This window comes from Chionomys nivalis, chromosome 1, assembly GCF_950005125.1.
Source record: "Chionomys nivalis chromosome 1, mChiNiv1.1, whole genome shotgun sequence".
NCBI classification, from domain to species: Eukaryota; Metazoa; Chordata; class Mammalia; order Rodentia; family Cricetidae; genus Chionomys; species Chionomys nivalis.
Window position 1 is genome coordinate 79,058,577 of NC_080086.1, and position 20,973 is coordinate 79,079,549.

A 20,973-nucleotide genomic window follows, 5' to 3' on the forward strand; every position below is an offset into this window, starting at 1 on the left:
CTCTACTTTAGGAAGAACTTCACTTCAAGAGAAAATAAAACACAAAGAGGGCTCTCAAATGACTCTGAGAAAGTCTGGGCTAATGTCGAGCAGGTTTCTATACTGCCAACCTAACAGGCACCATGAGTTCCTGGGTCATGGATGAGAGCGCACACTTGATTTGGGGACCAGAGTGTATGTAGCACATATGTTTCAGCAGGGTCCAGCTGGTTGAAGGGCCTGGTTCCCAGAACAACATGAGGTCAGGGCTGAGGATTTGCCACAGAGCAGCACCCAGGCTGCAGGCTCACACACCTCGGAGTACTTGAACAGCTCGGGGAGGTTGATTCCCTCTGTGTTCAGCACAAGCTCCTTCTCATTCTTACTGTTGGTTGTTTCGTTCAGGAGGCACCGAGTGATTCCCTTGGTTGTATAGACAATGGCATTGTGGGCCAAGGCCACAACCAAGGAGCTCATGTCAAAATTAGTCTTCATCAGTGGGAGCTTCAGAGTCACCTACAAGAGAAAGAGAGCTGGGTCAGGGAAGACACTTTTCCTAGCCCCGTCAACAGGGCAGAAGCCTGCAGGTCCACTCAGTGGTCTGGTTAGGGAGAGCATCCTGCTGCAGAGGCTGGCAGGAGGACTGAATTTGGGTAGTTTAACTGACCCAAATTCAAGGTTGAAACAGGCAACAGAAGTCAGTGAGGACACTGAGACTCAAGCCCACTCCATGGCCGGGCCTTTCAATGGCCACAATGCAGCGCCTGCTGCTTTGGGCTCGGGGTCCACCAGCAAGTTCTGTTATACAAGCTACCACTTGGGAACCATGGAGTTTGACTAAAGAGAAGACAAGGAGTACGTCGATGCTGATATCAAAACAATGAACTACCCATGAAATCCTTAGGAGGGGCCAGGAAGAACTGATGGGCTACTGTCTCCTGGCAGGAAGGAAGCTGTAGTATCTGCAGTGTATGGTGGCATGTTTGTGTGCAGAGATTAAAGGATGTGACTCATTTCAAAGATCTACACTTACAAGGCCTGTAGTTGAGACTCACAAGCACACTTTTCTGAGCACTGGTTGGAAAGAGGGGTGCGTAAGGCTGTGCTGTAGAGGACAGAGTCTTCTGGGGGTGCTGGAGAAATGGCTCAGTGGTTAATAACACTGGTTGCTCTCCCAAAGGACCTAGGTTTAATTCCCAGCACCCACATGGTGGCTTACAACCATCTGTAACTCCATTTTCTGGGGGATCCGATGCCCTCTCTAGCTCCAAGGGTACTGAACACATGTGCAGCCATCCTTGAAGACAAACACCCATATGCATAAAATATTAGAAAAGGAAGAGAGGTTCTTCAGGAAATGGCTCAGCTGAACAGACTGACCTGGCACCATAGGCTCTCCTCTGTGTCATACTGGTAGTCCTCAATGAATGAGTGGGCTTCTCGCACAGTCTGGATCCTGCGTTCCACAGCCTCTGCTCCCTGAGGCCTGGAGTGCCGGCGGGGAGGCTTCTGGGATGATTCCTCCTCCAGGCCCGAACCCTCTTCCTCGCCTGGCTCATGAGCCTGGTGGGCACCTTCACCGCTGATGTTCCCTTCCTCTTGGGCATCCTCCTCCTCCACTTCCTCCTCCCCCTCTTCCTCACTCTCATAGTCAACCTGGCCAGGAAGTGAAATGCAGGCAGTCAGGGGGGGGGTCTAGTCACCTGGATTTTATCCATGGAGCAAGCACTGCACCCCGTGCTGGCTCATACTAGTAGCTTTCCTGCTCTGGCCTGCTCACCTCCCTCCATTGACCTCCTTGGCCGTTGCTCTGAGACTTCTCAGTCCTGATGTGCCCCCTCCAAGGTGGCCTCCTGGCCACACAGCTTCCCTGGCTCACAGACTTTCTGAGCTTTCTCTCCCATGACCCCTCCCCCTCAACAGCCTCTGTAACCTTCTCTTTGTCCTTAGAGAGACTATGACATTAGGGATTGGTCTGGACAAACAGGAGACACTCTGATTTATTGTCAGTCTCCTCCCGGTCCTTGAGTCTGACTTGTATCCAGGGTTAACCAGATTCAAGGAAAGTCCTGTCTGCTCAATCAAGAGGTATGCTGGACAGACAGGTCTTACTTCAGTCTTCTGGTGGGGTCCAATCACGACAGAGAGGTATGACCTCTAGGTCAGGGAGAATTCCTGGGCTGTGAGCACAGCCCCTGCACTAAGACAGCAGCCCTTACCTCTTCCTCTTGCTTCTCCTTGCGTTTGGTGTCAGAAGCATCTGCATCGCCCTCCTCAGCTTCAGCATCCACAATGTTCCCCTCCTCCTCTTCATCCCCTTCTTCCTCTCTCTGTAGTTTGAGAGTAAGGAGGAAAATAGTGATTCCCAATGATCAGTAGTCAGAGAATCATCTGTCCACCCAATGACGCTTTTACTTAATGATCTATCCAATCCACCTTCCCACCTGTCCATCAGTCCACTACCCACCTACTACCTAACCCAGTCCATCTACCCAGTGTCTACTCATCTAGCCTTGGGTTTGCAAACCTTTTTTTTCCCCTTTAGCTTTTTTCCCTTTCACTTTTACATGCACCTGCGAAGTCTTTCAGGTTTAAGAGGGTTTTTTTTGTTTTTGTTTTTTCAAGATAAGGTTTCTCTGCATAGCCCTGGCTGTTCTGGAATTCACTCTGTAGACCATCCTAGACTTGAACACAGAGATCCCCTGCCTCTGCCTCCTCAGTACTGGGATTAAAGGTGTGGGTCACCACCCTCCAGTCAAGAGTTTTTAGAAATTACCTTTAGGTAGCACACACAGCGGTGGGCTTTGCTTAGCGCCTGAGCACTCTCAGTACACTTCCCTTCGTTGCCCTCTCCGTCTTTCCTCCTCGCTCGTTCCTTAGATCCTATGGCTCACCACACAGTTCCTCCTCCCACTTTCACGTCATAGACTTCAGTACTCTTTCCTATTTACCCCTTAACGTGTAAAAAAGGGATTAGGGATGCAGTTTGGTGTTAGAGGGCCACCTCAAATCATTACAAGATGATAAAAATATTGCTCTAACAATGTTACTGGAGGCAAGGAAGAAAAGCTGTCTTTCTCTTCCTGGCCTTAGTTTCAAGTTTCTTAGCCTCTTTCTGGCTAAGTCAAGACTGGGCAGATGGTTAAATACAACCCATGTCAATCTGTGCTTGAGTTAGTAAAATGGCAAAGCCACAGGACAGGAGGAACCTAGCACTTTCTCTGATCTAGGCCACCTCCTCATTCTAGATATGCCCAAAGACAGGTGGCACAGAGCCAGGCAGGGAATTCCCAGTACATGTGACACCTCACCCAGGTAGGCTCACTGCATCAGCACTGGCCTCTGCCTGAAGTACTAGGTAGTGCTAGTCCCTGGCCTTCGGGACCTCCTACACTGCTCCTTACCTGCCTCCCCTGCTTTGCTACCAACAGTTTTTTCTGCTCCTTCTCTTTTGTCACTGAGGTTCAACTTCTCTGCTTCAAATCACATTTCTAGGCCCTGATGGTTTGGGCGAAGTTAAATGCAGAGAAAAATGAGACCAGAACAAGGACGTTCAAAGGCTCAGTGCACACCATTGTTAGGATGGAAACTTCTTACAGGCAGCCCCTGAGATCAGAGATGGATGTCTGTAGGTCCGATCCAGAGCTAGGCAAACCATATTGCTGGCACCCTCCTTGGCCTGGTCCATCACGCCTGGGAGTGAGTGCAGCTTGCAGGCCGAGAGCAGCAGATAATGCTGGGGTATGTGGAAAGATGGGCTAGTGTCAAGAAGAACCTTGTAGAGTGCTGAGAACTGTCACGACACGGCCCCTGGAGACTATGGGAGCCCTTCATGCCTCTCGGACTTAGGATCGTAAGGGGTCTCTAGCACTTGCTTACCCGATTCTTCCCTGAGTCCTCCATGTCATCAAGGTCCTTCTGTGTAGCCCTTCTAGTATTCACACTTCTGAAGGTCGATGCTTTGCTATTCTTCTTTTTGATGGCTTCCATTAGTAGTTTAAAGAATCTGTATGAGAAGAAAGCCATGCAGTCCCGTCAGGATAAGTGCACCTTACCCTCTCGATGCTGAGTGATTGGCATGGGAGCTGCACAAAGGACTGAGGCCAGTTTCTCCTACCCTCCTCTATCTTCTCCCACTTGATCTGTCAGAAAGAACATCAGTCCTACACTCTAGCCTGCTTCCTCTGGATACATACTCTGCATCTTAGACTAGAGTGATTCCTGCACTTTTTGATTTGCTTGTCTGGACAATGCGGGTTTTAACATGTATGGTGTACACTTGTTCTAAGAAGCATCAGACACTTTCCCTAAGGCTTGGTAGAGCTTACATTTGGTAACTGATAGTTGTTGGTGTCAATGCACTACATTCTAATCAGGACAGCAGAACCAATTGTAGGAGATGGGAACCCACCCTGCCTGGGACAGCCTGTCCCATCCCAGACACCTGCAGTATCTCAAGAAAGTAGGTCTGGCTGGGTCAAAGGAACCCCCAGCCTCATATATGCGAACCCCATCAACTGAATGAGAGAAGGCTTTAAAGTGCACTAGGACTTCAAAGGTAGTGCAGCAGGCTTTGTGGTACAGAATCATACACAGATCAGAAGCAAACCTAACTACAAAGACTCATCACCCCCATTCCTCCCAAGCTCCCTATTTTAAGGGTGCCTCAGTCTTTCAGCTTGCCCCATCTCTATCTTGCCATTTTTATAACCTCCATTCCCTAATCAGGTACTCAGACCATCCCAAATTGAACTGCTTTTAATTTTACAAAATATTAGTCCAACCCTGTGCCTAAACCAACACTAGTCCTGTAGGTAAAGAGAATGATGAAAAGATAGGCTCCCAGCCCCCAAGAAACATGGAGTCTTACTTTGAGAAGCAAGGTCAATGTTTTGATCATTAAAACCTAAAGAATGTCATTTCCCTACCCACATTTTATATTTTTTTAAAAACAATCTTTTTAAAATATCAATCCCAGTTCACTCCCTCCTTCCTCTCCCCTCCCATTTTTAAAGATGTACTTATTTTATGTGTTCAGTGTTTGCCTGCATGTATGTATGGGCACCACATGTGTGCCTGGTACCCATGGAGTCCAGAAGAGGGTATCAAATTCCCTGGACCTGGAGTGACAGATGCTTGTAAACCACCATGCAGGTGCTGGGAAGCAAACCTGGATCTCTACTGGGGTTTCTTAACCTCTGCTCCATCTCTCCAGTCACCCCCTCCTGTTTGCCTTTTTAAAGAGTGTATGGTTTCGTTGAGACTCACTAAGCCAGTGACAAGCTTGCGCTCCAGATGCTGAGGAGAGGGCAGGAGAGTCAGGAAGGAGGAGGCAGGGATGACTCTGGGGAGAGTGGACACTGAAGATGTGAGAGCCAGGACCCCACATGCTATGAGGAGCCAGCCACTTAGGGCAGAACAAGGCATGAAGATGTGAGAGCCCGGACCCCACACACTATGAGAAGCCACTTAGGGCGGAACAAGGCCAATAGTTGCTTCTCCGAGGCTGGTTCTCCCCATCATTAGTGCCTCTGCCTGTCTCATGTGGACACCCAGCTCTGAGGTTTCTTGTCCCTCTCTTCCTACTCTCAGGCATCCTTTGGCATCTGTAGTCTCAGCAACATTCCCAATCTGCTACCATCCTCCAAGGCTAGGATGAAGCGAGGATGTAACTCCTCTAAAACACCCTTTGGTGTCCAGAACTATTGAGAACATGGGTGAAGGTGGACGAGCTAGCTGCTTCTGAATGGGGCGCAGCAATGTACAGTGTTTTCCTGAGGTGCTGTCAACATGCTCTTCAGTGATGGTCCAAGAGCAAGGGGAGTCACGACCCTCAGTGAATGCTCTCTGAAGGTTGTACTATTTGTCAGTGTGGTAAATGAAAGGAACCGGAGGGGCACATGGCAGAGGACCCACCCACCCCATAGAAACAATTATGAACTGGGAACATGACCCTTTGATGCTTCCAAAAGTGCCTGTCAAAATCCTCCCCACCTGCTGCTTCAAGAGTCGGTTTCTGCTCAGTGGCTCAGATTGCAGGAGGGGCTGCTGGGTTAAGTCCCTGGTGGGGCAGGAGCCAGAACCTACGGTCCTTGAGTCTTAGGTCAGTGCTCTTTCTACTTTAGCACTCTGGCCCACTCTTGTTGGTTGGTCACACAAACAGTAAAAGTGATGGGTGCCAGTGGAGATACCTAAGACCACCTGGGCTTCCGTGTCCCTGTTTCTGTTCCTTTTCTTTCCACTATGCATTAAAACAAACAAACTCCTGATCTCCCAGATGAGGAGGAGGAAAGGAAAAGGGGTGGCAGAGGCAGGAGGCGAAGGGAAGAAAGGAAAAACAGCACAGGGGGAGGGCTCTCATGCCCTCTTCCATTTCCTGTGAACTCTCAGGCCTTAAGTGGTTGAGTCACTCACTGCCTGGGCTGACAAAGAACTCTAAAACCGCAGCCCAGATTACAGGCTGCTCTTACTTTTATTGGCCTGAGACCTCAGAGGCCTGCTACAGAGTCATGAAGAGTACTTCTGTCCAAAGTGTGGGACTACACAAGGCCTTGTTTATCACAGCTTTTCAAGTGTGCAAGCAAAACATGCCTAAGAGCTGAAAAAGTATTTCACTCCTGAGAACAAGGCATAGCTGTCACTTGCTGGGAAGAAAAAAACAAAAACGTGGTATAGGAACTGATGTGATGGCTCAGTGGTTAAGAGCACTTACGGCTCTTCCAAAGGGCCTGAGAACCTATGTTACCTGTAACCCCAGTACCAGGGAGATCTGACATCTCTGGCCTCTTTGGATCATGCCCAGACACACAAACAGACACACACATACAGACATAATTAAAATAATACAAATAAATCTTTCTTTAAAAAATGACTTACTGTTTTTACTCCCACAAGGTAGACAGAACTCTAAGCTCAGCTGGCATGTGCCTCATGGTGTCTTACCTGCTTGGCAGCTAAAGCTTCTGGGTGAAGAGAAATGGGGCAAACTGTCAACTCTGCCCCCTCTCAATCATCCTCAAGAGGCCCCATGGTTCTGATTCCCACTTCTCAGAAGAGAGCTTCCATGCCAATACAAACATCTGCTGTACTTGGGATGCTCTTCTCTGTCAACTAACAAGTTGGCAGGCTGGAACCTACACTGTGTTCCTGTTATTTTGCCCAGTGTCTCAGAGCACATGAAGGAGTGCCTGACGGAACAAACACAGGAGGTACGGATAGAAGCCCGTACCTCACCAAGGGTTCATGTCACCTGGGCAGGATCAGCTAATCAGTGATTCCTGTCCAAAAGTCATCATTTTGATCCAAGCTCAACTGTCCTGACAATCTAAAAGCCATCTGCTTAGAAGGCCACTGAGGATCCACTACAGAAGAACTTTAAAAACAATGTGGTCTTATCTTTAGGAATGGAAAATAAAGGGCAAAAGGCAAAACAGTCCCTCTCTTTTGGTCTCGGCGGCCTCAGTAACTGACTAGACTAACTCAGCACAGGAGTGGGGTGGCTGAAGAAGAACTTTCTTCTCTGCCCTACCTCTGGTTTTCCATATATCTGTGTGTGTGCACGTGTGTATACATGCACGCTGGTGTGCAAATAGAGGTCAGAGGACAGACAACTTTTGAGACTCAGTTCTTTCCTTCCATTCTATGAGATCCTGATGGAGGAAGGCCATTGGTTAATTAATAAAAAAACTGCTTGGCCTCATAGGTTAGAACATAGGTGGGTGGAGTAAACAGAACGGAATGCTGGAAGAGGAAATGAGCTCAGATGCAGGGCAGCTCCTCTCAGAGCCAGACGCGATGCAGCCAGCCGCCAGGTCAGACATGCTGAATCTTTCCCGGTAAGCGCACCTAATGGTGCTACGTAGATTATTAGAAATGGGCTAATACGTGAGAATTAGCCTAGAAGAGGCTAGATATAATGGGCCAGGCAGCGTTTAAAAGAATACAGTTTGTGTGTTGTTATTTCGGGGCATAAGCTAGCCAGGCAGCCAGGAGCTGGGTGGCAGGAATGTAGCCCGCAGCTCCTTCAACAAGATCCCAGGGATCAAATGTCAAGCTTGGTAACATGTCTCTTTACCCACTGAGCCATCTTGCTGGCCTGGTTCTCTATAAGTTAGCAGCTCTGGGATCCTGTCTACATTAAAAGCAGTGGTCAGGGGCCTATGGCTGTATCCTGTTAATGATAGCATCTCTTTTGCCTAAAAGTGTATTTACTAGTTGCTGAGACTTAAAACGTTAGGAGACTGATTTTCTTTCTCTCCCTCTCCCCAACAAAACAAAACAAAACAAAACAAAAACACGTAACATAATAAGACAAGAGGAGGCAAGCTTTTCATGTTTTAAATCAGAAGATATGGACACCCTGGCCCACATTTTTGCACACGAGAGCCAACCTCCTGAAACAAGTTCCACACTCTGCCAGTGGCCTCCCAACCCGCTTCACCACCATCAGAGTCAGGGGCAAGCCAAGTGCTTTGGTGAACCTTCCTACCCTTCTGACCTTGTACACTCAGCATTATGGCCTATGCTTTCAAATACACAGCAGTAACCTGAACTTGAGAGAAAACGGAAGTTCATTCTCCCTACCTGATAGAAACCAGAATTTTTAAGCTGAGGATCCACTACAGAAGAACTTTAAAAACAACAGGCCACTGGTTCCCTATCAGCAGACTAGAAATACACGAGGAACCACATTACAGCCTGGAATCACATGGCATCCAACTCTATACCATGTGCTGGTCTGAACCACAGAAGCACCATAGGGAAGGGGCTCCTTCCATATGTTATACCATAAACTGGAGAGGACTCATCAATCCAAGACAAGCAGAGGGAATGACAAGTGACTCAGAAGGGTCTCACTAACAGGCCAGATTGGGGTAAGGGCTCAATATTAGGTGGCAGGGCCTACTGTTTTCTAAAACACTTCCTTTGCGGGATCATGCCAGGAGTGCTCATGGGTCAAGGTCAAAGATGAACATGTGGAGTCCTGACCTGGTTTCCATGAAGTGCAAGATGTCCTCAGGTCTCAGGCACTTCTCCTGCTGGTAATATGCATGTGGCAGGAACTGAAACCGGAGCTCATACATCCGGAATTTGTTCTGTTTGTCTCCCATATGGAAGGACTCTTGGACATCGACTTTCTGCAATACCTAGAACAGATGAACACAGAGTCGGTCCCATTCAGGCCCCAGGTGACTGTGCTGCACATGGGTCACAAGATACCACGTCTGAGGCAGCTTCAGCCATAGCCCCAAACTCTGTACAAATCCTTGGGGTGTGTTGGGGAGTGCAGAGCCTCCTGTGGTCTGCTAAGTTAACCCAGGGCTCATTCTTACTGCATCCGTCAGGCTTCTTCCTGCTCAGTGCCTGGCAGAGACAGTGTCTATCTCTCTGGCAGAAGAAGCCTGGGGCCCAGCTGCCAGCAGGCTGCTCTGTTGCAGCAGGAGGATGCAGGATTAGACCTCCACCCAGTGTGTAATCCAGTATGAGAAAGAGTTACCTCCCCCAGGCACACCCTGGTAAGCTGCTTTTTTAGGCTCTTCACTCTCTTCAATGCTTTCTTGGTGTTGAACACAGGCACACTCATCATGGGTGTCTTGATGTTGGCACTGGCCACCATGAGAATTTCCCTCAGTCTGTCAAAGGACACATCTCCTGAGACATAACCAAATCTTCTTGTTTACCTGAAGCCCCTTTTAAAGATGGCAGTTTGTCTGTGGTATGAGAAGCCACATATTTATTTATTTAGGTTTTTCGAGACAGGGTTTCTCTGTGGCTTTGGAGCCTGTCCTGGAACTAGCTCTTGTAGACCAGGCTGGTCTCGAACTCGCAGAGATTCACCTGCCTCTGCCTCCCAAGTGCTGGGATTAAAGGCGTGTGTCACCACCACCTGGCTCCCTGGGACATTTATTACAGGGGAATATGTTTTGTCAGACTCCTCCCTGCAGTACCGGCTCTGCATACAGAGTTAGATCTAAGGCCTGCTTCCTTCACTGTTCTCAGCACTTGGCAGCTGGAGCTAACCAAACAGATGAGAGGAAAGACTAAACTAGACCAGCCTCACCAACCCCACAGTCTGTGGGCTCAGCCTCCCGCAATCATGGGCGAAGACCCTTGTGTTGGGAGGTTGGGGAAGCCATCCAGAGTCAATCTGCCTGCAATGGAGTGACCTGAATGCCAGGAGTGTGGGCCACACTTTCTGCTTTCTCAGAAATCATCACACTGCATGTGCAGACATGTACCTAAAGGGCCAAGGCCACAGAAATGGCACTCCTGGAGTTGGGAGAGCAGGGGCACTGTGCTGGAGTGTTAACAATGTTCTTGTGTGTATGGTCTCATTAGCATTTCTGCTAACTTGATGAAGGAAGTGGCGGAGTGATAAACAGATCTCAACATCTAGCCACAGAAACCACTCTGGCTCCGAATAGACTCCAAAATTTCAACTGAGGATCCAGACTAGAGAAGACCAGCTCCCCTTCCCTGTCCCTTTCCCAGGGGCATCACAACTGTACAGTGTGCACCCTCGTTCCCCCATACCTTGGAATGCCCAGAGTGACATTCATCTCGCCTCTGCCTGCAAAGTGGAAGGTGTTCAGTGTCATCTGTGTGGAGGGCTCCCCGATGCTCTGGGCAGCCAGTAAGCCAACAGCCTCGCCTGGGTCACACAGGGAGCGCTGCCACTTTAACTGCAGTAAGGTTCTCAGGCTGGAGATAGAAGGGGACAGAAGAAATCAAGAACAAGTATTGGACTGCCCACCACACCACCAGAAACCAGAGCCCTAGCTGGTTCCTTGTTTCAATTATTCAGGTTTGCCACGAGAATATCATGTGTCCTTGCCAGGCCGGAAACAGGTCTCTGAGCAGTGGTTACTTTAGGGACCACTCACATCCCCTCCCCCACTAGCAAGAGAGGCTTGGAGAAGCCTACACTTCCTGCTGTGCAAACTGGAAACAGGTTCAGGCTTACCAAGCAGTCAGAGGTAGGGGTGTCCACCTGCATGTGGAGATCACATCACATGTACCTGCACTGCCTTCACTCTCTTCACACTCAAACTGGGATGTGTATGAAACTCTGTGTGGAGGGCGGTGCACACGTGCAGGAAGCCACAGAGCTACATGCCCATACATGTTCATACATGTCCATACATGTTCTTCCAGGTGCTTTTGAAGGCAACTGTCACCTTCTGGGAGGCAGGTAGAGGCTGCCTTCCTCTTCTGGAGAGGGTCAGGAGGCCCACCCACCATGACACTGATCAATGTCCTCACCTGTCCAGAGAAAGCTCCGATTTCTTGTAACTCCTCTCTGCTTGAGCTGCCCACTCCTGAGTGTAGTCATCAATTTTTTTTTCAAATGTTTCAGACACAGACGCAAAGTAGATGTCTGGGCGCCACACAGACAGGCTAGGGTCGGGACAAGGAGCAGCCCTCTTCTGGTATTTCCATCGGCTCTGCTCATCTAGTTCATACCACATCTGCAACATCTGAACAGACAGCAAGGCATGTCTTAGCTAGATGGGAAGGCACAGCCAGTGGCACGAGAAGATGTAGAGAGCAGTGCAAGGCGGAAATCTAAAGTACCTCGACACTTAAACCAGGGGCACAGACTCTGTCCCACGGCATGCTGTTGACCAGGATGCTTTTGGCAATTCATCCTGGCCGGTCTGAAGCACAGTAGCGGCATGACATCATTATTTACTGTCAAATGGGCAGTGCTCATGATTATGGTATGGTAAGAGGCAAAGAACTGTCCCAGGTAACTAGGACACTAGGAGTGAGGTGACTACCAAATGCCAGTTAGCACCTCTCTCCCCCACCCAGGCTGGCCTCTCTCTAACAGAGATCTGCCCACAGCCTTCTGTCTCCACTTCTAGACTGGTCTCCATGACCCTCATGCCTGGTGTGGTGAAGAACCCCAACCACCAGCCCGAGTAATCCCCTCAAGCTCTGCTACTCATAGCCTCTAATGCGTCTCCTAGTTAGAGTTTCACATGGCTGCCACTGGCATCTTGACTAATACCATTCTTTACTACAGAGCAATCCCTTATCCTTCTCTAGTTGGGGCCTGAGCACGCCAGGCACTATGGACACAACCTCCCCATGTTACCTGCTGGGTTTCTGGGCTACGGCCATTCTCGTTCTTGCCCTTTAGGTTCAAGGCTTTCACAGCTGCCTGAATCTTCTGGGAAAAACTCAGGAAGGCGCCTCTTCGCAGCAGGGCACTGGAATGCTTGCTATGCCATTTCTTAATGGCTTTGAAGTGGCGGAGCACTTTCTGGGGATCTGCTCTGGATAAAACTTCCTGAAGATGCTTGGACTTCATTATCACCTAAAAAGACAAACCACACAGATAGGACGACAGCATGAGAGGTTGGTCACACTGCTTGACTTCAAGGGGCCCAAGATGCACAAGAGTCCTCAGGGCCTCTTGGAGGGATCAAGCACTCACTGGGGGAGAAAAGTCCTCACTATCAGAAGAGAGAGCAGCTTATTCAGAGCAGGACTAGGGAGAGGCAAAGACAGCCTGGGTAGCAAGACAGGTGCCAGAAAGGCAGGGCCCAGCCAAGAGTGAGATCTTAATCCTGCCTGGTAAACGTGCCTGGTGGCACATGCCTTTAATCCTAGGAGGCAGAGGCAGGCAGATCTCTGAGTTCAAGGCCAGCATGGTCTATAGAGTGAGTTCCAGGACAGTCAGTGATACAGTGAAACCTTGAAACACCCCCTACCTCTCCCTACCCCCCAAAACAACACTAAGTCCTGAACAGCTCAGGATGGTTTCAGCTCCCCAATCTGCATTACTTGGCAGTAAGAATATATAAGTTACAGATGTGTGTAAAGTAGGCCTGAGTTCAAAGCCTTGCCCCACCTCTCACCAGTTAGCTACTCTTCTAGTTGCCTCAGCTGTCAACTGAACAGGGTGCTACTACAGTCCTAGAACCAAGAACCAAGAAAGTTGCCATGTGTTTCACTATAAGGTCTAGCACCCACTGACCCCAAAGCAGCTACTATTCCACAGATATGTATGGCCATGACCTCATGTGGTCATGGCCTAAGCAGGAGCTTTGAAGATATCAGATGCTTCAGGACACTGGTGGGGGCTTTCCAAACTTCCAGCTTTCCTCAGTGGTCACACAGATGGAGTGGCGAGACTAGTCATCACTCACAGGCACAAGGGAGAGAGCGTACCTCAGAGTTGCTGGCCAGGAAGGGGAACTGCTTGGGCTGCAGGAACTGTGTCTTGGGGATGTCCAGGCCATCCTCCCCATACAGGAACTGTACCACGCTGCCGTCGCTATCACGGACTGTCAGATCATACTGGATGACCAGCCCCTCCAGGTGCTTGATGATACACCTGTGAAGAAACACCCCGCTCAGTGCCCACGGAGCAAACACCCCCAGGGGGCTCCGAGAGGAACTGGTGACAGACAGTAAAGGGGAAGAAAGGGGACTGCTGTACCAGATAAACACAACTCTAGGACGGACCACTCCCAATGCCCTGGGATCTAACATCCCTCAGCGAGAAGCTACATTTCCTTCCAGTTGTCCAGTGGTCTGGCTGCCACACTCCCAGAGCGAGGCTCCCATCAGGCCCAGCTGCTGGGGCTGTTCTGTATCTCAGAGCTCTAAGGGCATCCTTGGAATCACAGGCAGCCAAAGGAAAGAGAGATCAGTGTAGAGCTGACCAAGAAAACAAGGGGCATCATAGGAACTAAATGCTGAAAAGATTAATCCGAAAGTCTTCATCTTCAGTCCTCTAGTAGAGACTGGCTTTTTTACCTGCTTTTGCTTTCTGTCCTGGTCACAACTCAAGGTCTGTTGCAGTTTCCCAAGACCCTGTTTGCTCTCCTCTGGCATCCAACCCAAGCTGGAAGGGTAGAGGTCAGTTCTGGCCAGCAGTTTTCATGCTTGACTCAGAGCCTGGCAAGGTGGTGCCAAACACCAGCTTTCCTTTCACTACCCATGGCGGTGGTGTCGGTCTTTGGCCCTCTGCTGTGCTGGCCTCACAGGTCCCAGCAGCTGCCCTTGTGCCGCATCTCTAGACTTCTTTCCTGAGCTCCAGGCCTACCGACATGCCTGCTTTGGATCTCCTGCTGCCACACCACAGGCAGCCATATTCCCCTCTCTGCAACAACGCTCTTTCTACTTCCTATTAACTTAGATCTGCGCTGCCTCTCAGGCCTAAAAACGTCAGCAAGCAGTTCTGTGTCTTCCCGACTATCCCCACCCTGAAGCCTGCCCTGTGCTCCTCATTCCTGAGTTCTCAGGAGTTCTCACTGGCAAGTGAATCCTGTGAGGTGTGCCCCAGTGTGACCTCTGCATCACCAGCTGCTGCTCTTCTGTTCAGTGAGAAACTCCAACACCCTGCTGTTCCCTCTTCTTTCTATGGGTTCCAGATCTGTACTTCACACACACACTGATCATGTACTTCCTGGGTTTTCTTAAACTACACAAGTATTCTTGAGCAATTTAGGGGCAAAGGAGGTCTAGCCTCTGCTCATACAAAGGAACTGGTTAGGCGATCCAAGCCCCTGGGAAGGAAGGGGACTGACCTTACTTCCCTGACCCTGCTTAGGCACTGCCAGCTCTGCAGATGGGCATCTTACCAACAGATCACTCAATGTTATTTTTGTCCTCCCTACTCTAATGCCATTGAGTCAAGGAGGAAGAGATTAGAACAGGGTATGCAGGCTTGAGTTCAGAAACAGAAGAAATGTCAAAGGCATAGAGAGGAAGCCATGAAGGAATTGTGCTGCCTGTTAGCCTGCCCAGCAGGGCTCAGCAGAGCAGCTGGAGAAGCGTGGGGTCTCCATCCCCTCCCTTCCCATCATTATTCTCAGAAGCATACACTCTTCGAGCTCAGGAAAAACCACGACAAAAGCCCTAGAAGCTGACCGTCCGACTCTGCACAGTGTGCAGGGGTGCGCACAGGACGGGGGCGGACACAGGGCATGATGCTTGCCTGTATGACTGGTCCCTGGAGTTGGGCTTGTCTAGGTTTAAGCTCTATAATCCATCTCCGTAACAAGGTACATGACTGTTTCCTTTTCTACCAGAGAGGAAAGAAAAGGTCTTGACTGGGAACCTCCCAGAGAACACCTGTTACTAGAGCACTCTGTACTTATCCCAGATTGCTGAGATTGTCAAACAAAGGACAAGCTACCATTACCACTCAGACATGTCCAACCTTTTGACCCTGCTCATCATATTGCCATCTACAAAGTTCAGCCCTGAGAACTGTGTAACCAAGCTTTATATATGCATAGAGAAGCTCATAATGTCTGATGTAAGGCTACAAGTTTATGTTGGCTTGTTTCCATAGGTATTTTGAGACACATGCAGCACATAGGTTGGGCACACGTAGAAGACCTGCAGAACACAGGACCTACTGTGTAAACCTCTGAGGGCATGCTCTACCAGCAGTGTAGAAATACTCTGCTATTTTATGTCTCAGGCCACACATGGAGACATTTAAAAGAGATTTTATCATCCAAAGAACCCTTAGCGACACACGACAGGTGCAAGGTCCTGGGATACCAACCCCACCCACGAGAGGCTTCAGGTGCTTTTACCTTTGGAGATAGCCAGATCGGCTGGTTTTGACAGCAGTGTCCACCAGGCCTTCTCGTCCTGCCATGCAGTGAAAGAAGAACTCCTACGGAAATGTGGGAGCCAGGTCTCAAAGGCGGCAGTGAACACCACCCCATGCACCCTCTCCTAGCTATGCAGACTGTTCCTTTCCTAGAGCCTAGAACCCTGGTTTTCATAACCCCAATGGCTCCTAAAGACTTCTGTGGTCCTTGGACATGTGGATCAAAAGCACCAGGAGCCAGAAGCCCTACATGTAGTTGCCATCCTCAAGACACTCCATGCCAGATTTCCAGTGAGAAGCAATATCAGTGTCAAACGACATCCTAAAGTCCCACGCTTGATTCTGCAGTTAAGGTGTTTTCCAAACTTCTTTGGTTTTAAGATAAGGACTTCATTTATAGTCCAAACTGACCTTCAATTGTGATCCTCCTGCTTCAGGATCCTGACTAATTGAGATTACTGTTGTTGGGATTACACATGTGAGCTATCCCAGCTCAGTGATTTCTTGATACACTAAAGGGTAGAAGTCAGAATTTGAAATATTTTTGTCTATCTAGCTTTTCCAAAATTTTGACTTCCATCACAAAAATACATTTACAACATCCATCAGCAAATATGCAAACACACACTGAGAGAGAGAACTCAAGGTAAACTTTACGGTACTATCTCATCCCTTATTACATAGGACAAACTATTTTCTTTACCACTCTACTCTACTCTATCACATAAAGGGATTGTGAACCCTATCTACTACAATGATTTCTTCCTCTTTTTTTTTTTCTTTGAGACAGGGTCTCTTTATTGTGTAACTCTGGCTATCCTGGAACCACTACGTAGAACAGCATGGCCTCAAACTCAGAATCTGAAATATTCTAGACTACATCAACCCACTATCATCTCTTGCCTACAGGCAACAGAAGACCCTGGGAATGCTTGTGTGGGGTCAATGGAGGGGCCTGTGGAGTACTCAGCAGCCTTGGAATAGTTCACTCTAGATCCGGCATCCTTTCAGACATGCACAACACCATGGAAACAAGGGACTAACATCCAAAAGGCCATTCCCTTAAAGAATGTGTGTTTGCTGAAGCAAAATTAGGCACCTGCTACAATGTCCCACTATTATGACGTGAGGGGAGGGGATAGGAAATGGGGACTTCATAAAATTAATCTCCACCATGCTCCTTTTAGTGACATGAGCACCATGGTGACTGACACTCCCTTTTTTCTAGTTGCTTCTGAAGCAGCTAAGAACTGGCTTTGAGAGGCTACATCATAGACAAGGGTGAGGCCAAGATCAATCTTATCTTTTCATTTTCTTTTGAGACAAGGACTGACTAGGGCTTTGGCTGGACTGAAACATAACAATCCTCCTTCCTTGGGCAAATACTGGAATTACAGCAAGAGCCACCACATCTGGCTCTTTCTTTTCACTTTTCCACTAAACATTTATCACATGCCTACTATGTGCTAGCACCCTGCTAGCTCAAGTATCACAGTGGGGACCACCATGAGGTGGCTGTGGTCTTGGAACCTGTGGTTTAGCCTTTAACACTTTCCACTTGTCTGTTCTTGTGGTGAGGCCATGGGACATGACTACTAGGTCTAAAACTGAGAGAAAATACTAAAAATACACATACAGGAGGCCTGATACCAGTAAGGAACCTTCCAGTGACGAAGCCACCAGCCCTGGGGGTGAACTCGTAAGGCTTGAAGCAGGGTAGTGACTTGCCAGATGCCATCAAAGGGGGTCTCCGACCTTCCAACTCAATCTGGCCCAGCAGGCAAGAGATCTGGGGGAAGAAAACACAAAAGACACACAAGGTTCCTGTGAGTGCTAAGCAACGCTTTATCTGAACACACTTCCAGCTTTCTTTCATGAGAGCATTCGGGAATAGATCTAGAAGGCTAACCTAGTTGTTGTAACAAGTCAAGAAAATACATTTCAGGAAAAAGTTGGCTTTGGCTTACTTTTTACCTTTAGGGACAGTTGAGAACAACTGATGTTTAGAAAAGAAGCCATGACTTAGAATCATCATATTATACCTGGAAAGACCTTGAAGTTTTGTCCTGTTTGGTTTTTAAATAACTTTACACATGCTAGAATTATCTGGGTAAAGAAACCTCAGTTGAGAGAATGTCTCCATCAGGTTGTCTGGAAACAAGCCTATAGTGTCTTTTCTTTGTTAATGATTAATGTGGGTGGGCCCAGTTCACTGGGGGCAGGTTATCCTGAGCTGTAAAAGACAGCGGACTGTGCAAGCCATGGGGGACGAGCTGGTAAGCAGTATTCCTCTGTGGTTTCTGGTCCAGGCCCTGCCTTGAGTTTCTACTCTAATTTCCCTTAGCCATGGAGTGTGTCCTGAAAGTTGTAAGATGAAATAAACCCCTCCCCACATTGCTTTGCCCACTGTGTTTATCACAGCAATATAAACCCTAACTAAGAAAAGTTCCAAAGGAGAAATGGAAATCCACAGGAAAAACTAATCCTAGAACCAGTCCATCCACTCATCTGGATGCTTAGGAAACAGCATGTGAATACTCCTGGGTGGGGAGGCAATGTATCTATATTTCCTCTTAGTTAGTGGGCTTTTGGCAGGATGTTAAGTCTTAAGCCCACTCTGTGTCGTGGCGCTACCTACAATGGAACATGCCCCTTAAGAGCCTCTCAAAGTCATCAGGATTGAAAAACAAAAAAATCCACATCACAACAGGTACTAAGAATTCCGAAAATGACTCCACAGCACCAGGGAACTCTGGGAAGACAATGAGGCTCAAGAGGTAAATGATCCTTAGAAGAATGCATATAATGCAATAGTAAATGAAAAAAGTGGAGCATGCAACATCCTAAGATTGTGTGTGTGGTGAGTGACGATGTGAAATCATGTATGTACTTGTGAAGGCCAGAGGTTGGCACTGGCTGCTTCCTTAATCTCTTGTCACCTTTATGTTTTAAAACAGGGTCTTTCACTGAACTTCAAACTAATCAATTTGGTTAGGCTGGCAGGCCAATGAACCTCAGGGATCTGCCCCCACCCCCAAGAAGGGGATTACAGGCATCTTTTACTATACCCAGCTTTCTATGTGAGTTCTGCAGATCTGAACTCAGGTCTTTGGGCTTATGAAGCAGACACTTTATTGACTGAGCCATCTTCTTATTTCAACATCAAGATTTATACTGAAATTTTACAGAGACACGGTGTGTAGATACGACATGCATATACACAGCACAATACCTGCTGTTATAATACATTTCCATGTGGTATATAACTTGCTATTTCTATCAGCTCCGCCTACAGCACTGATACTGGACAACACCTGCACTGGTTTCTATATGCTTTAGTGTTCTTCAGTCTTCTCAGTTCTGTTTTATGTGAACTGAAGATGTTTTAAAATCAGAAATGAATGAGAAAGCTGACTCCTGACAGCAGCCCACCCCTCTGGCACACTGAATACTTGTTCATACTTGCATCGTGTTCACGGTTGACCCTTTGGCTCCCGACTGCACCATCATCTGCAGGTTGTTCTCAGGGAACTGTCTGTGCAAGCCGAAAGGCATACATGCCTGTGGGTTAAATCAACACACAGGTCAGTTCAGAAGGCAAAGTTATGACACAGAAACAATAAAGCCAGAGAGAGAATTTATCTACGGCCAAGGGCTGGATTGCATTAAAGACAAAGGAAAGCCTAATCTGGCACTACTCTTCCACTAAAACGTCAAATGGGTGCCTGCCCTCTGCTATGCTCAAAAGAGCCAAGTTTCATTTACTGGCTAAATGGTAGCAAAAAGGGAAACATAAAAAGCTGAGAAGCAGGGTGGGGCTGGCAAATCCAATCTGTGATTCTGACAAGGAGCTGGATGTGGTGGTTTGAATAAGGATGGCCCCAGAGACTTATTCATTTATTTGAATGCTTAGTCATCAGGAAGTGGTACTACTTGAGAGGATTAGAAGGATTAGAAAGTGTGTCACTGCCCTCCTCCCCTGCCCATCAAGAAGTAGAACTCACTCAGCTACTTCTCTGGCAACATGTCTGTCTGTGTGCTGTGATGTTCCCCACTGTGATAATAATAACTAACCACTGAAATTGTAAGCAAGTTCACAATTAAATGTTTTCCTTTATAAGAGTTGCCTTGGGGGCTGGAGAGATGGCTCAGAGGTTAAGAGCGCTGCCTGCTCTTCCAATGGTCCTGAGTTCAATTCCCAGCAACCACATGGTGGCTCACAACCATCTGTAATGAGATCTGGCACCTTTTTCTGGCCTGCAGGCACACATGCAGACAGAATACCAAGAATACTGTCTACATAATAAATAAATCTTAAAAAAAAAAAAAAAAAGAGTTGCCCTGGTCATGATGTCTCTTCACAGCAATAGAACAGTGACTAATACAACAGATAAGAACAAAGTCTAAGCCTGCCTTGATAGCATATGCCTTTAATCCCAGCACTCAGGAGGTGGAAGCCTGGTCTACAGAGTAAGTTCTGGACAGCCAGGACTACACAGAAAAACCCTTTTTTGGTAAAAAAAAGAAAAAGAAAAAAGAAAAAAAATAAAATCCAAGATGAGGTCCTGATGAATCAGGCCAGAAAAGCTCAGCCTGAATGCCCAGAGCTAGTGCATCACAATGTCCACACTTGCCAGCAAGCTCAGGAGAAGTAGGAAGCCCTACCGGGAGATCCTGAGGGACAATGGCATGGGTTCTGCCTGGAGATCTAGACACCCTAGTCAACACAGAAGGGGCAGAGCCTGGGTTGGAAGAGGGCAGGAAGTGGGAGCTGCGCTCTGTCAGCGCTGGTGGACAAGATCCCCACTTTCCCATGCAGTGCTAGAAGGCTCTCCGAATAAAACCATCTATTGAGGAGAGCTATTTTCTAGGCCACCAAACGAATGCTGAAAGGCAGGAAGGGGACCCACAGACAAACTCTGATGTTGTCCTTTCTTTCCTCAGGCTGGGCCCCAGGGTCGATCAGGCAGAGTGAAAGGTAGGCTGGCTTCTCCTCTAACCACAGGGTAGGGAGTTCAGGCTCTGGGGCAGGAGCACAGGGAGAAGCAAGCTATGATCCTCTCCTTCTGAACTGCACAGGCTGGGCTTGGCATTGTCTGCAAGCGCTGTGAATCAGTGCTCCCCACACGCCTGCTTCTAGGCAGGAACAACTCGGAACCCAGGCACATCACTTATGGAAGGTGTCTCAGCAAGTACAAAGCACAGCACGAACTTGAAGCCAGGCATTCACCCCTGGTTCTGCACCATACGCAGCAGTGGCTTCTGCCCCTTCATTCTGTTCACCAATCTACAGCTTCTTTCTTCAGTCCCATTTAATGCAGCAACTCCAAAGTAAACACATTCAGAAATGTGGTACAAACTGTTCCCTTTTTAGCAGGAACCTAAGGCCTTCCCAGACTCTGATGGAGAGA

The 20,973-nt window shown here is 48.2% G+C and overlaps 1 protein-coding gene across 1 annotated transcript in view; it reads right to left on the bottom strand.

The window, feature by feature from the left end:
* Polr1a (RNA polymerase I subunit A) overlaps window positions 1-20,973 on the bottom strand; it is a 66,127-nt gene that overhangs the window by 2,829 nt on the left and 42,325 nt on the right. The window contains exons 19-31 of the mRNA XM_057780082.1: window positions 19,025-19,123; window positions 17,199-17,351; window positions 15,543-15,625; window positions 13,159-13,324; window positions 12,080-12,301; window positions 11,242-11,456; window positions 10,513-10,680; window positions 9,476-9,611; window positions 8,968-9,125; window positions 3,859-3,985; window positions 2,199-2,309; window positions 1,360-1,635; window positions 295-495 (exon numbers count right to left, since the gene is read on the bottom strand). Of these exons, the coding sequence (XP_057636065.1) occupies window positions 295-495; window positions 1,360-1,635; window positions 2,199-2,309; window positions 3,859-3,985; window positions 8,968-9,125; window positions 9,476-9,611; window positions 10,513-10,680; window positions 11,242-11,456; window positions 12,080-12,301; window positions 13,159-13,324; window positions 15,543-15,625; window positions 17,199-17,351; window positions 19,025-19,123 (2,115 nt within the window). The remainder of the gene's footprint in view (window positions 1-294; window positions 496-1,359; window positions 1,636-2,198; window positions 2,310-3,858; window positions 3,986-8,967; window positions 9,126-9,475; window positions 9,612-10,512; window positions 10,681-11,241; window positions 11,457-12,079; window positions 12,302-13,158; window positions 13,325-15,542; window positions 15,626-17,198; window positions 17,352-19,024; window positions 19,124-20,973) is intronic.